The 14289-nt window shown below is 48.0% G+C and overlaps 1 protein-coding gene across 6 annotated transcripts in view; it reads left to right on the forward strand.

Moving 5' to 3' along the window:
* SHTN1 (shootin 1) overlaps window positions 1-14289 on the forward strand; it is a 110548-nt gene that overhangs the window by 95074 nt on the left and 1185 nt on the right. For 3 of the 6 annotated variants that reach the window (XM_040435095.1, XM_040435096.1, XM_040435097.1), the window contains exons 14-16: window positions 6515-6556; window positions 6639-6759; window positions 7072-7228. In XM_040435095.1, the coding sequence (XP_040291029.1) occupies window positions 6515-6556; window positions 6639-6759; window positions 7072-7228 (320 nt within the window). Of the gene's footprint in view, window positions 1-6513; window positions 6557-6638; window positions 6760-7071; window positions 7229-14289 lie in introns of all 6 variants that reach the window. The other 3 variants (XM_040435093.1, XM_040435094.1, XM_040435098.1) reach the window with 2 other exon arrangements.

The raw sequence follows: 14289 nt of genomic DNA on the forward strand, positions 1-14289 counted from the left end.
CATCCTCTCCTCTGAAATGGCTGATAACAGGGAGCAATAGACTGTATTCTCCTGTCCTACAGTCGTCCTCTCCCCTGAAATGGCTGATAACAGGGGGCAATAGACTGTATTCTCCTGTCCTACAGTCGTCCTCTCCCCTGAAATGGCTGATAACAGGGAGCAATAGACTGTATTCTCCTGTCCTACAGTCGTCCTCTCCCCCTGAAATGGCTGATAACAGGGAGCAATAGACTGTATTCTCCTGTCCTACAGTCATCCTCTCCCCTGAAATGGCTGATAACAGGGGGCAATAGACTGTATTCTCCTGTCCTACAGTCATCCTCTCCCCCTGAAATGGCTGATAACAGGGAGCAATAGACTGTATTCTCCTGTCCTACAGTCATCCTCTCCCCTGAAATGGATGATAACAGGGGGCAGTAGACTGTATTCTCCTGTCCTACAGTCATCCTCTCCCCTGAAATGGCTGATAACAGGGGGCAATAGATTATATTCTCCTGTCCTACAGTCATCCTCTCCCCTGAAATGGCTGATAACAGAGGGCAATAGATTGTATTCTCCTGTCCTACAGTCATCCTCTCCCCTGAAATGGCTGATAACAGGGGGCAATAGACTGTATTCTCCTGTCCTACAGTCATCCTCTCCCCTGAAATGGCTGATAACAGGGAGCAATAGACTGTATTCTCCTGTCCTACAGTCATCCTCTCCCCGGCCTGTAAGGGCTGATAACAGGGGGCAATAGACTGTATTTTCCTGTCCTACAGTCATCCTCTCCTCTGAAATGGCTGATAACAGGGGGCAATAGATTGTATTCTCCTGTCCTACAGTCATCCTCTCCCCTGAAATGGCTGATAACAGGGAGCAATAGTCTGTATTCTCCTGTCCTACAGTCATCCTCTCCCCTGAAATGGCTGATAACAGGGGGCAATAGACTGTATTCTCCTGTCCTACAGTCATCCTCTCCCCTTAAATGGCTGATAACAGGGGACAATAGACTGTATTCTCCTGTCCTACACTCATCCTCTCCCCTGAAATGGCTGATAACAGGGGGCAATAGACTGTATTCTCCTGTCCTACAGTCATCCTCTCCCCTGAAATGGCTGATAACAGGGGGCAATAGACTGTATTCTCCTGTCCTACAGTCATCCTCTCCCCTGAAATGGCTGATAACAGGGGGCAATAGACTGTATTCTCCTGTCCTACAGTCATCCTCTCCCCTGAAATGGCTGATAACAGGGAGCAATAGTCTGTATTCTCCTGTCCTACAGTCATCCTCTCCCCTTAAATGGCTGATAACAGGGGACAATAGACTGTATTCTCCTGTCCTACAGTCATCCTCTCCCCTGAAATGGCTGATAACAGGGAGCAATAGACTGTATTCTCCTGTCCTACAGTCATCCTCTTCCCTGAAATGGCTGATAACAGGGGGCAATAGACTGTATTCTCCTGTCCTACAGTCATCCTCTCCCCTGAAATGGCTGATATCAGCGGGCAATAGACTGTATTCTCCTGTCCTACAGTCATCCTCTCCCCTTAAATGGCTGATAACAGGGGACAATAGACTGTATTCTCCTGTCCTACAGTCATCCTCTCCCCTGAAATGGCTGATAACAGGGAGCAATAGACTGTATTCTCCTGTCCTACAGTCATCCTCTTCCCTGAAATGGCTGATAACAGGGGGCAATAGACTGTATTCTCCTGTCCTACAGTCATCCTCTCCCCTGAAATGGCTGATATCAGCGGGCAATAGACTGTATTCTCCTGTCCTACAGTCATCCTCTCCCCTGAAATGGCTGATAACAGGGAGCAATAGATTGTATTCTCCTGTGCTACAGTCATCCTCTCCCCTGAAATGGCTGATAACAGGGGGCAATAGACTGTATTCTCCTGTCCTACAGTCGTCCTCTCCCCGGCCTGTAAGGGCTGATAACAGGGGGCAGTAGACTGTATTCTCCTGTCCTACAGTCGTCCTCTCCCCTGAAATGGCTGATAACAGGGGGCAGTAGACTGTATTCTCCTGTCCTACAGTCATCCTCTCCCCTGAAATGGCTGATAACAGGGAGCAATAGATTGTATTCTCCTGTCCTACAGTCATCCTCTCCCCTGAAATGGCTGATAACAGGGGGCAGTAGACTGTATTCTCCTGTCCTACAGTCGTCCTCTCCCCGGCCTGTAAGGGCTGATAACAGGGGGCAATAGACTGTATTCTCCTGTCCTACAGTCATCCTCTCCCCGGCCTGTACGGGCTGATAACAGGGGGCAATAGACTGTATTCTCCTGTCCTACAGTCGTCCTCTCCCCGGCCTGTAAGGGCTGATAACAGGGGGCAGTAGACTGTATTCTCCTGTCCTACAGTCGTCCTCTCCCCTGAAATGGCTGATAACAGGGGGCAGTAGACTGTATTCTCCTGTCCTACAGTCGTCCTCTCCCCTGAAATGGCTGATAACAGGGAGCAATAGATTGTATTCTCCTGTCCTACAGTCATCCTCTCCCCTGAAATGGCTGATAACAGGGGGCAGTAGACTGTATTCTCCTGTCCTACAGTCGTCCTCTCCCCGGCCTGTAAGGGCTGATAACAGGGGGCAGTAGACTGTATTCTCCTGTCCTACAGTCATCCTCTCCCCTGAAATGGCTGATAACAGAGGGCAATAGATTGTATTCTCCTGTCCTACAGTCATCCTCTCCCCTGAAATGGCTGATAACAGGGGGCAATAGACTGTATTCTCCTGTCCTACAGTCATCCTCTCCCCTGAAATGGCTGATAACAGGGAGCAATAGACTGTATTCTCCTGTCCTACAGTCATCCTCTCCCCGGCCTGTAAGGGCTGATAACAGGGGGCAATAGACTGTATTTTCCTGTCCTACAGTCATCCTCTCCTCTGAAATGGCTGATAACAGGGGGCAATAGATTGTATTCTCCTGTCCTACAGTCATCCTCTCCCCTGAAATGGCTGATAACAGGGAGCAATAGTCTGTATTCTCCTGTCCTACAGTCATCCTCTCCCCTGAAATGGCTGATAACAGGGAGCAATAGATTGTATTCTCCTGTCCTACAGTCATCCTCTCCCCTTAAATGGCTGATAACAGGGGACAATAGACTGTATTCTCCTGTCCTACAGTCATCCTCTCCCCTGAAATGGCTGATATCAGCGGGCAATAGACTGTATTCTCCTGTCCTACAGTCATCCTCTCCCCTGAAATGGCTGATAACAGGGAGCAATAGATTGTATTCTCCTGTCCTACAGTCATCCTCTCCCCTGAAATGGCTGATAACAGGGGGCAATAGACTGTATTCTCCTGTCCTACAGTCATCCTCTCCCCTGAAATGGCTGATAACAGGGGGCAATAGACTGTATTCTCCTGTCCTACAGTCGTCCTCTCCCCGGCCTGTACGGGCTGATAACAGGGGGCAATAGACTGTATTCTCCTGTCCTACAGTCGTCCTCTCCCCGGCCTGTAAGGGCTGATAACAGGGGGCAGTAGACTGTATTCTCCTGTCCTACAGTCGTCCTCTCCCCTGAAATGGCTGATAACAGGGGGCAGTAGACTGTATTCTCCTGTCCTACAGTCATCCTCTCCCCTGAAATGGCTGATAACAGGGAGCAATAGATTGTATTCTCCTGTCCTACAGTCATCCTCTCCCCTGAAATGGCTGATAACAGGGGGCAGTAGACTGTATTCTCCTGTCCTACAGTCGTCCTCTCCCCGGCCTGTAAGGGCTGATAACAGGGGGCAGTAGACTGTATTCTCCTGTCCTACAGTCATCCTCTCCCCTGAAATGGCTGATAACAGAGGGCAATAGATTGTATTCTCCTGTCCTACAGTCATCCTCTCCCCTGAAATGGCTGATAACAGGGGGCAATAGACTGTATTCTCCTGTCCTACAGTCATCCTCTCCCCTGAAATGGCTGATAACAGGGAGCAATAGACTGTATTCTCCTGTCCTACAGTCATCCTCTCCCCGGCCTGTAAGGGCTGATAACAGGGGGCAATAGACTGTATTTTCCTGTCCTACAGTCATCCTCTCCTCTGAAATGGCTGATAACAGGGGGCAATAGATTGTATTCTCCTGTCCTACAGTCATCCTCTCCCCTGAAATGGCTGATAACAAGGAGCAATAGTCTGTATTCTCCTGTCCTACAGTCATCCTCTCCCCTGAAATGGCTGATAACAGGGGGCAATAGACTGTATTCTCCTGTCCTACAGTCATCCTCTCTCCTGAAATGGCTGATAACAGGGAGCAATAGATTGTATTCTCCTGTCCTACAGTCATCCTCTCCCCTGAAATGGCTGATAACAGGGGGCAATAGACTGTATTCTCCTGTCCTACAGTCATCCTCTCCCCTTAAATGGCTGATAACAGGGGACAATAGACTGTATTCTCCTGTCCTACACTCATCCTCTCCCCTGAAATGGCTGATAACAGGGGGCAATAGACTGTATTCTCCTGTCCTACAGTCATCCTCTCCCCTGAAATGGCTGATAACAGGGGGCAATAGACTGTATTCTCCTGTCCTACAGTCATCCTCTCCCCTGAAATGGCTGATAACAGGGGGCAATAGACTGTATTCTCCTGTCCTACAGTCATCCTCTCTCCTGAAATGGCTGATAACAGGGAGCAATAGTCTGTATTCTCCTGTCCTACAGTCATCCTCTCCCCTTAAATGGCTGATAACAGGGGACAATAGACTGTATTCTCCTGTCCTACAGTCATCCTCTCCCCTGAAATGGCTGATAACAGGGAGCAATAGACTGTATTCTCCTGTCCTACAGTCATCCTCTCCCCTGAAATGGCTGATAACAGGGGGCAATAGACTGTATTCTCCTGTCCTACAGTCATCCTCTCCCCTGAAATGGCTGATATCAGCGGGCAATAGACTGTATTCTCCTGTCCTACAGTCATCCTCTCCCCTTAAATGGCTGATAACAGGGGACAATAGACTGTATTCTCCTGTCCTACAGTCATCCTCTCCCCTGAAATGGCTGATAACAGGGAGCAATAGACTGTATTCTCCTGTCCTACAGTCATCCTCTTCCCTGAAATGGCTGATAACAGGGGGCAATAGACTGTATTCTCCTGTCCTACAGTCATCCTCTCCCCTGAAATGGCTGATATCAGCGGGCAATAGACTGTATTCTCCTGTCCTACAGTCATCCTCTCCCCTGAAATGGCTGATAACAGGGGGCAATAGATTGTATTCTCCTGTCCTACAGTCATCCTCTCCCCTGAAATGGCTGATAACAGGGAGCAATAGATTGTATTCTCCTGTCCTACAGTCATCCTCTCCCCTGAAATGGCTGATAACAGGGGGCAATAGATTGTATTCTCCTGTCCTACAGTCATCCTCTCCCCGGCCTGTACGGGCTGATAACAGGGGGCAATAGACTGTATTCTCCTGTCCTACAGTCGTCCTCTCCCCGGCCTGTAAGGGCTGATAACAGGGGGCAGTAGACTGTATTCTCCTGTCCTACAGTCGTCCTCTCCCCTGAAATGGCCGATAACAGGGGGCAATAGATTGTATTCTCCTGTCCTACAGTCATCCTCTCCCCTGAAATGGCTGATAACAGGGAGCAATAGATTGTATTCTCCTGTCCTACAGTCATCCTTTCCCCTGAAATGGCTGATAACAGGGGGCAGTAGACTGTATTCTCCTGTCCTACAGTCGTCCTCTCCCCGGCCTGTAAGGGCTGATAACATGGGGCAGTAGACTGTATTCTCCTGTCCTACAGTCGTCCTCTCCCCGGCCTGTAAGGGCTGATAACAGGGGGCAGTAGACTGTATTCTCCTGTCCTACAGTCGTCCTCTCCCCGGCCTGTACGGGCTGATAACAGGGGGCAATAGACTGTATTCTCCTGTCCTACAGTCGTCCTCTCCCCGGCCTGTAAGGGCTGATAACAGGGGGCAGTAGACTGTATTCTCCTGTCCTACAGTCATCCTCTCCCCTGAAATGGCTGATAACAGGGGCAATAGACTGTATTCTCCTGTCCTACAGTCATCCTCTCCCCTGAAATGGCTGATAACAGGGGGCAATAGACTGTATTCTCCTGTCCTACAGTCATCCTCTCCCCTGAAATGGCTGATAACAGGAGGCAATAGACTGTATTCTCCTGTCCTACAGTCATCCTCTCCTCTGAAATGGCTGATAACAGGGGGCAGTAGACTGTATTCTGTCCTACAGTCGTCCTCTCCCCGGCCTGTAAGGGCTGATAACAGGGGGCAGTAGACTGTATTCTCCTGTCCTACAGTCGTCCTCTCCCCTGAAATGGCTGATAACAGGGGCAATAGACTGTATTCTCCTGTCCTACAGTCATCCTCTCCCCTGAAATGGCTGATAACAGGGGGCAGTAGACTGTATTCTCCTGTCCTACAGTCGTCCTCTCCCCGGCCTGTAAGGGCTGATAACAGGGGGCAGTAGACTGTATTCTCCTGTCCTACAGTCGTCCTCTCCCCGGCCTGTAAGGGCTGATAACAGGGGGCAGTAGACCGCGCAGAGTGTGATGTGCCTTCCTCTTACAGGTGAAGTCTCACAGCGCGGTTCAGGAGCTGCGGGGGATTCTGGTGAGTGGCGACATTTGGTGAATATATCTCCCCTTCCCCCGCTGTGTCTGTCTTCTCTGACTGTAACTCTCATCATCTTTAGGATTCCTTTGGCCCCGCCCCCAGCAAGAAGAGACTTGGCGCCATGGCCACAGCCTCCACGGAAAGTGAACTGGAAAGAATTTTACGGCGCCGCAAAGTGACATCTGAACAAGACTCATCCGGTAAATGTTGGACTCGGTGCACGTTGATTAGATTGTCAGCTCTGCAGGTGCAGGAATCATGAAGGCTAAAATAGTTTCACTTTGTATGCAAATTACTTGTAGGCCACAACACCTTGTCCATTGTAATTCGCACAGTGTTCTCCGTTTTTGGTCGCAGTTCAGTCTTTTGTCAGAGGATCAGAAAGTAACGAGACCCGGCTGTAGAGTCGGGGAAGTAACCGCTGCATCGGACGGGTCACCGGGCAGCCATGGCTAATGTCTGCTGTATGATGATGGTGGTAATCATTCTGCTTTCTTACTTTTGGGGTGCAGCAGGGACCCTCAGCGCCCTCGAATCCAAATCGCTGCCCGTCCTGGGTTCCGCCATGAGCCAGAAGCCCCAGGTCCCAGATAGTGGAGATGGAAGACGTGTCGAGGAGGGGCAGCCGCTGCTCTTGGACAAGCGGCTCCAGACGAAGATGGCGTCTCAGTAAGTGTCTCTTCCTGGAGTTTAGTATATTGGGGGGGGCTTCACCTGTAGGCTACACAGACCGAGATCAGCGGCGTCCTTATCCCTCTGGGCAGGCTGATCCCCGACAACTCGCCTGCCCCCCACCTTGCGGTTGTCACAGGAAGTGATGAATTGTTGCTTCCAGACTGAATGGCGGGAAGAGTGGCAAATGTGTCACCAGCCTGAAGAAGAGGTTGTCTGTGGAGGGGACTACAAGTCCCAGCCTCCCCTAGTCAGTGTATTTTGGGAGCTACTGGTCCTAGACTTCCTTGAAACGACTACAAGTCCCAGCTTCATGCCTTGAGGCCTCCTCCAGCCTGTGACATCGGTGACGGCTGCAGCGCCCTTCGCTGGGGACCCTCTGCCCCTTCCCCTATTGTCCGGCTCCTGATATTTTTCTGTCTCTTATTTTATCAGATCAATGACTTCTGACGATCACACATCTATTCAGGGACCAGGAGGCTCAGGATGAACACAACTCTAGGCCTGTCCCCGACAGGGAATTATGGGAGGACACAGGTTTAAAATGATCAGTCCATGATCTATAATAAGCCAGTGGCCGCTCTGGTGATGATGGGCATCGGTGGCTGTGTGTGGCGGATAGAATGATCCGGGGGAAGGCGCCGCTAATCCCATCATCCCATACAATTAAGGGATTTTCGCTTTTCCTGTAATCTTAGCGCCGGAGCAGGAAGCAGCTGCACCGCGAGCCCCAGACTGGAATTAACAGAATTAGTCATGGCTGGTGGAGGCTGAGCGGCCCCCCCATGTCACAGGAGCCCTGTCTGTCTGTCCAAAAAGAAATGATGAGGCAGCGCTCCAAAATAGGTGGGTTCTCTGCCTGGAATCTGGGAGGAACTGCAGCCTGTTACACCTGGACCGTATATTATATCTATAATATCCATCTATAATATCTATAATATCTATCTATAATATCTATAATATCCATCTATAATATCTATAATATCTATCTATAATATCTATAATATCCATCTATAATATCCATCTATAATATCTATAATATCCATCTATAATATCTATCTATAATATCTATAATATCCATCTATAATATCTATAATATCTATCTATAATATCTATAATATCCATCTATAATATCTATAATATCTATCTATAATATCTATATCTATAATATCTATCTCTATAATATCTATCTATAATATCTATAATATCTATCTATAAATAATATCTATCTATAATATCTATCTATAATATCTATAATATCTATCTATAAATAATATCTATCTATAATATCTATCTCTATAATATCTATCTATAATATCTATATCTATAATATCTATATCTATAATATCTATCTATAATATCCATCTATAATATCCATCTATAATATCTATCTATAATATCTATCTATAATATCTATCTAATCCATCTATAATATCTATCTATAATATCTATAATATCCATCTATAATATCTATAATATCCATCTATAATATCTATCTATAATATCTATCTATAAATAATATCTATCTATAATATCTATCTATCTATAAATAATATCTATCTATAATATCTATCTATAATATCTATAAATAATATCTATCTATAATATCTATAAATAATATCTATCTATAATATCTATAAATAATATCTATCTATAATATCTATCTATAATATCTATCTAGCTTGTATCTCTCTATCGTATCTCATATGTATCTGGCTGTCTCGTATCTACTGATGGCTGTCTCGTGTCTACTGATGGCTGTCTCGTGTCTACTGATGGCTGTCTCGTATCTACTGATGGCTGTCTCGTATCTACTGATGGCTGTCTCGTGTCTACTGATGGCTGTCTCGTGTCTACTGATGGCTGTCTCGTATCTACTGATGGCTGTCTCGTATCTACTGATGGCTGTCTCGTGTCTACTGATGGCTGTCTCGTGTCTACTGATGGCTGTCTCGTGTCTACTGATGGCTGTCTCGTATCTACTGATGGCTGTCTCGTGTCTACTGATGGCTGTCTCGTGTCTACTGATGGCTGTCTCGTATCTACTGATGGCTGTCTCGTGTCTACTGATGGCTGTCTCGTGTCTACTGATGGCTGTCTCGTGTCTACTGATGGCTGTCTCGTGTCTACTGATGGCTGTCTCGTGTCTACTGATGGCTGTCTCGTGTCTACTGATGGCTGTCTCGTATCTACTGATGGCTGTCTCGTGTCTACTGATGGCTGTCTCGTATCTACTGATGGCTGTCTCGTATCTACTGATGGCTGTCTCGTGTCTATCATGTAGATGCAGTTAATACCAGGCTCTTACTAATGTATTGGAATTCTCCATGTCGCCTCCTTTGCTGTCTGGATTCATTGTTCCATCACATTATACACTGCTCGTTTCCATGGTTACGACCACCCTGCAATCCATCGTCAGTGGTGGCCGTGCTTGCATAATATAGGAAAAAGCACCGGCCCCTCTGGTGGACGGAACCACAGAAACTCACATAGGCCGAAGCTTTTTTCTATAGTGTGTGAGCCCGACCACTGACGATGGATTGCAGGGTGATCATAACCATGGAAACGAGCAGTGTATAATGTGATGGAAAAATGAATCCAGACAGCAAAGGAGGCAACATGGAGAATCCCAATACATTAGGAAGTGCCGGGTATTAACTTCATCTACATGATAAATGACACTTGCGGAAGTGAGAGGACCCCTTTAAAAGGAACCTGTCATCAGCTTTATGCTGACCTCACTGAGGGCGTCATACAGTAGTGACAGAGATGCTGATGTCAGCGATGTGTCACTCATCAGCTAATAGTCAGTGGTCACCGAGATCCAGCATCATAATCACTGCAGCCCGGGCCTGGAAAAGAGTCACATCCACCTGAGAAGAGTCCTGGTGATTATAATCTCCTGCTCTCCTCCCATCTGCTGATGATTCAGTTCTCTCCTAGAGATAGAGGGAGAAACCTAGGCAGAAGCCGGTCAGTCATCAGCAGGAGAGCAGGACTCTTCTGAGGAGGCCAGGACTCTTCTCAGGAGGCCCTGACTCTTCTCCAGGCCAGGACTCTTCTCAGGAGACCAGGACTCTTCTCAGGAGGCCAGGACTCTTCTCAGGAGACCAGGACTCTTCTCAGGAGGCCAGGACTCTTCTCAGGAGGCCAGGACTCTTCTCAGGAGGCCAGGACTCTTCTCAGGAGGCCAGGACTCTTCTCAGGAGGCCCTGACTCTTCTCCAGGCCCGGTCTGCAATGATTGTGATGTTGGTTCTCGGCAACCACTTACTTTTAACTTATAAATGACCGACCGCTGAAATCCACTCACCCGTCTCTACTTTATTCTGCCGTTAGTATGGGCAGCGTAACGTTGCTGACAGGTTCCCTTTAAGCTTATATTGGTCGGGCAGATCATTGTGCAGATCATTACTAACAAGCTTTCATAGTAACTCTCGTTAGCGATGATCTGGCAGTGTAATACTGCCGACGCAAACGCTCGTTCATCGGGTAACTGGAATCTTTCCGCAGGTTTAAAAATCATTTGCCAGCGGGAGATCGTACCGTGTAATCGCCATCTGCTGCCGGCAAGCCTCTAGCCAGCATGGGGACCAGCGATGGCATAACGATCGCCTCTCCCCATACTGTGGAGGAGATCAGCAGGCGATTCCCAGGAAGGAACTCTTCCCTCCCGACAATCGCCTGGATCAGGGGTGCTCAACCTGTGGCCCTCCAGCTGTTATAAAACTACAACACCCATCAACAGCTGGAGGGCCACAGGTTGAGCATCTCTGGCCTGGATGATCTGCCGGTCTGATATAAGCTTTAGGGCTCATGCCTATGAAGATAAGGTCTCCGTGCCCATGCTGCGGACCGCAAATTGTGGTCCGCAATGCACAGGCACCGACCGCGGGGCAGCCGCTTGCGGACCATGGACCCATTCACTTTAAGCTTGCACTACTTTTTTGCGGTGTTGAGGCACGGCCAGAAACACCATGGAAGCACTCCGTAGTGCTTTCGTGTGGTTCCGATCCGTGCTTCCGCACCGCATCTCCGGATTTGCGTAAGGCACACGGCCGGTGACCCGTATATTGCGGAACCGCCGTATGCGGTCCGCAGCACGGGCACAGAGTCCTTACGTTTGTGGGCATGAGCCCTTAGTCTGTCCTCATCATATCCCTTGTACCAGACTGCAGTGCATTCTGGGAGCTCCGAGGACAGGCCGGCCATATACAGTCAGGTCCATAAATATTGGGACACCGACACAATTCTGACATGTTTGGCTCTATACACCACCACAATGGATCTGAGATGAAATGGACAAGATGTGCTTTACCTGCAGACTGTCAGCTGTAATCTGAGGGGATTTACATCCAAATCAGGTGAACGGTGCAGGAATTACAGCAGTTACATCTGTGCCTCCCACTTGTTAAGGGACCAAAAGTAATGGGACAATTGTCTTCTCAGCTGTTCCATGGCCGGTGTGTGTTATTCCCTCATTATCCCAATTACACTGAGCAGATAAAGGTCCAGAGGTCATTTCCAGTCTGCTATCTGCATTTGGAATCTGTTGCTGTCAACTCTCAAGATGAGATGCAAAGAGCTGTCACTATCAGTGAAGCCATCATTAGGCTGAAAAAACACCACAAACCCATCAGAGAGATGGCAAAAACATTAGGCACGGCCATAACAACTGTTTGGAACATTCTTAAAAAGAAGGAACGCACTGGTGAGCTCAGCAACACCAAAAGACCCGGAAGACCACGGAAAACAACTGTGGTGGATGAGCGAAGAATTCTTTCCCTGGTGAAGAAAACGCCCTTCACAACAGTTGGCCAGATCAAGAACACTCTCCAGGAGGTAGGTGTATGTGTGTCAAAGTCAACCATCAGGAGAAGACTTCACCAGAGTGAATACAGAGGGTTCACCACAAGATGGAAACCATTGGTGAGCCTCAAACAGGAAGGCCAGATTAGAGTTTGCCAAACGACATCTAAAAAAGCCTTCACAGTTCTGGAACAACATCCTATGGACAGATGAGACCAAGATCAACGTGTACCAGAGTGATGGGAAGAGAAGAGTATGGAGAAGGAAAGGAGCTGCTCATGATCCTAAGCATACCACCTCATCAGTGAAGCATGGTGGTGGCAGTGTCATGGCGTGGGCATGTATGGCTGCCAATGGAACTGCTTCTCTTGTATTTATAGATGATGTGACTGCTGACAAAAGCAGCAGGATGGATTCTGAAGGGTTTGGGGCAATATTATCTGCTCATATTCAGCCAAAGGCTTCAGAACTCATTGGACGGCGCTTCACAGTGCAGATGGACAATGACCCAAAGCATACTGCAAAAGCAACCAAAGAGTTTAAGGGAAAGAAGTGGAATGTTCTGCAATGGCCGAGTCAATCACCGGACCTGAATCCGATGGAGCATTTCACTTGCTGAAGACAAAACTGAAGGGAAAATGCCCCAAGAACAAGCAGGAACTGAAGACAGTTGCAGTAGAGGCCTGGCCGAGCATCACCAGGGATGAGACCAGCGTCTGGTGATGTCTATGCGTTCCAGACTTCAGGCTGTAATTGACGGCAAAGGATTTGTAACCAAGTATTAAAAAGTGAAAGTTTGATTTATGATTATTATTCTGTCCCATTACTTATGGTCCCTTAACAAGTGGGAGGCACAGATGTAACTGCTGTAATTCCTGCACCGTTCACCTGATTTGGATGTAAATGCCTCAGATTACAGCGGACAGTCTGCAGGTAAAGCACATCTTGTTTGTTTCATCTCACATCCATTGTGGTGATGTATAGAGCCAGAAATGTTAGAATTGTGTCCATGTCCCAATATTAATGGACCTGACTGGACCTAAGATTGCTATCGGCTATCATTCTTGATAACTCCTCATACAATGTAACATCCAAAGCTGCATTTCCGAAGCTGCGTGTATCTCGGGATCAGTCACATGGAGGATTTGCATAGTCTCTCAGCTTTTATAGTGCTATGAATGGTTTCCTCGGAGTGTTCTTTTAAGAGCGAGTTCCTTTCTCAGCCACGAAATCTTCAGTGAAATCTTTGCCACTGACAGGAGCCGCAGGAGGAGTTGCGTTTTCTAAGTGCCGGCCTTCTGCTCAGACAAAAGCCTGTCTGGATTTGGCAGCAGTTCTTAATTGAGCCCCGGTGTCCCCCTCCCCCCAGTCAGAGACTTTTCACTGACAGATGTAAATTTCTTCTTCTTCATGATAATTTCAGGTTTCGTCCATTTTCATTGCAATTGAGTTCAAATTGTTTTGCTGGTAGGGGTGTTTCTGGAGCGCTGCCACGTACTAATGCAGCGCCCCGCAGAGCGCCCGCTAAAATATCCGCTGCTGAGGATTCAGAGATTGCCATGGCTAGGAAGGTTTTACCACTGCCCGTCCTCTGCTTCTCCTCTGCTTGTTCTCTGCCCAATACTCACCCATCATGGTTCCTTCCCATCCTTTTCCTCTGCCCATTCTGTACTCATCCTCCACCTGTCTCCCGCCTATCCTCACCTTCTTGTATATTCCTTCTCCACCTGTCCTGCTTGTTGTCTATTCATTTTCTGCTTGTCCTCCTCTTGTTCTGCCCATTCTCTGCTTGTCCTCCTCTTGTTCTGCCCTTTCTCTGCTTGTCATCCTCCTGTTCTGCCCTTTATCTGCTTGTCATCCTCCTGTTCTGCCCTTTATCTGCTTGTCATCCTCCTGTTCTGCCCTTTCTCTGCTTGTCCTCCTCTTGTTCTGCCCTTTCTCTGCTTGTCCTCTTCTTGTTCTGCCCTTTCTCTGCTTGTCATCCTCCTGTTCTGCCCTTTCTCTGCTTGTCATCCTCCTGTTCTGACCTTTCTCTGCTTGTCCTCCTCTTGTTCTGTTCTGCCAATTCTCTGCTTGTCCTCCTTCTGTTCTGCCCATTCTCTCCTCATTTCCTTCCTATTCTATGCGTGTCCTCCTCATTCTCTGCGTGTCCTCCTCTTGTTCTGCCCATTCTCTGCTTGTCCTCCTCTTGTTCTGCCCATTCTCTGCTTGTCCTCCTCTTGTTCTGCCCATTCTCTGCTTGTCCTCCTC

Source organism: Bufo bufo, chromosome 6, assembly GCF_905171765.1.
Source record: "Bufo bufo chromosome 6, aBufBuf1.1, whole genome shotgun sequence".
Lineage (NCBI taxonomy): Eukaryota > Metazoa > Chordata > Amphibia > Anura > Bufonidae > Bufo > Bufo bufo.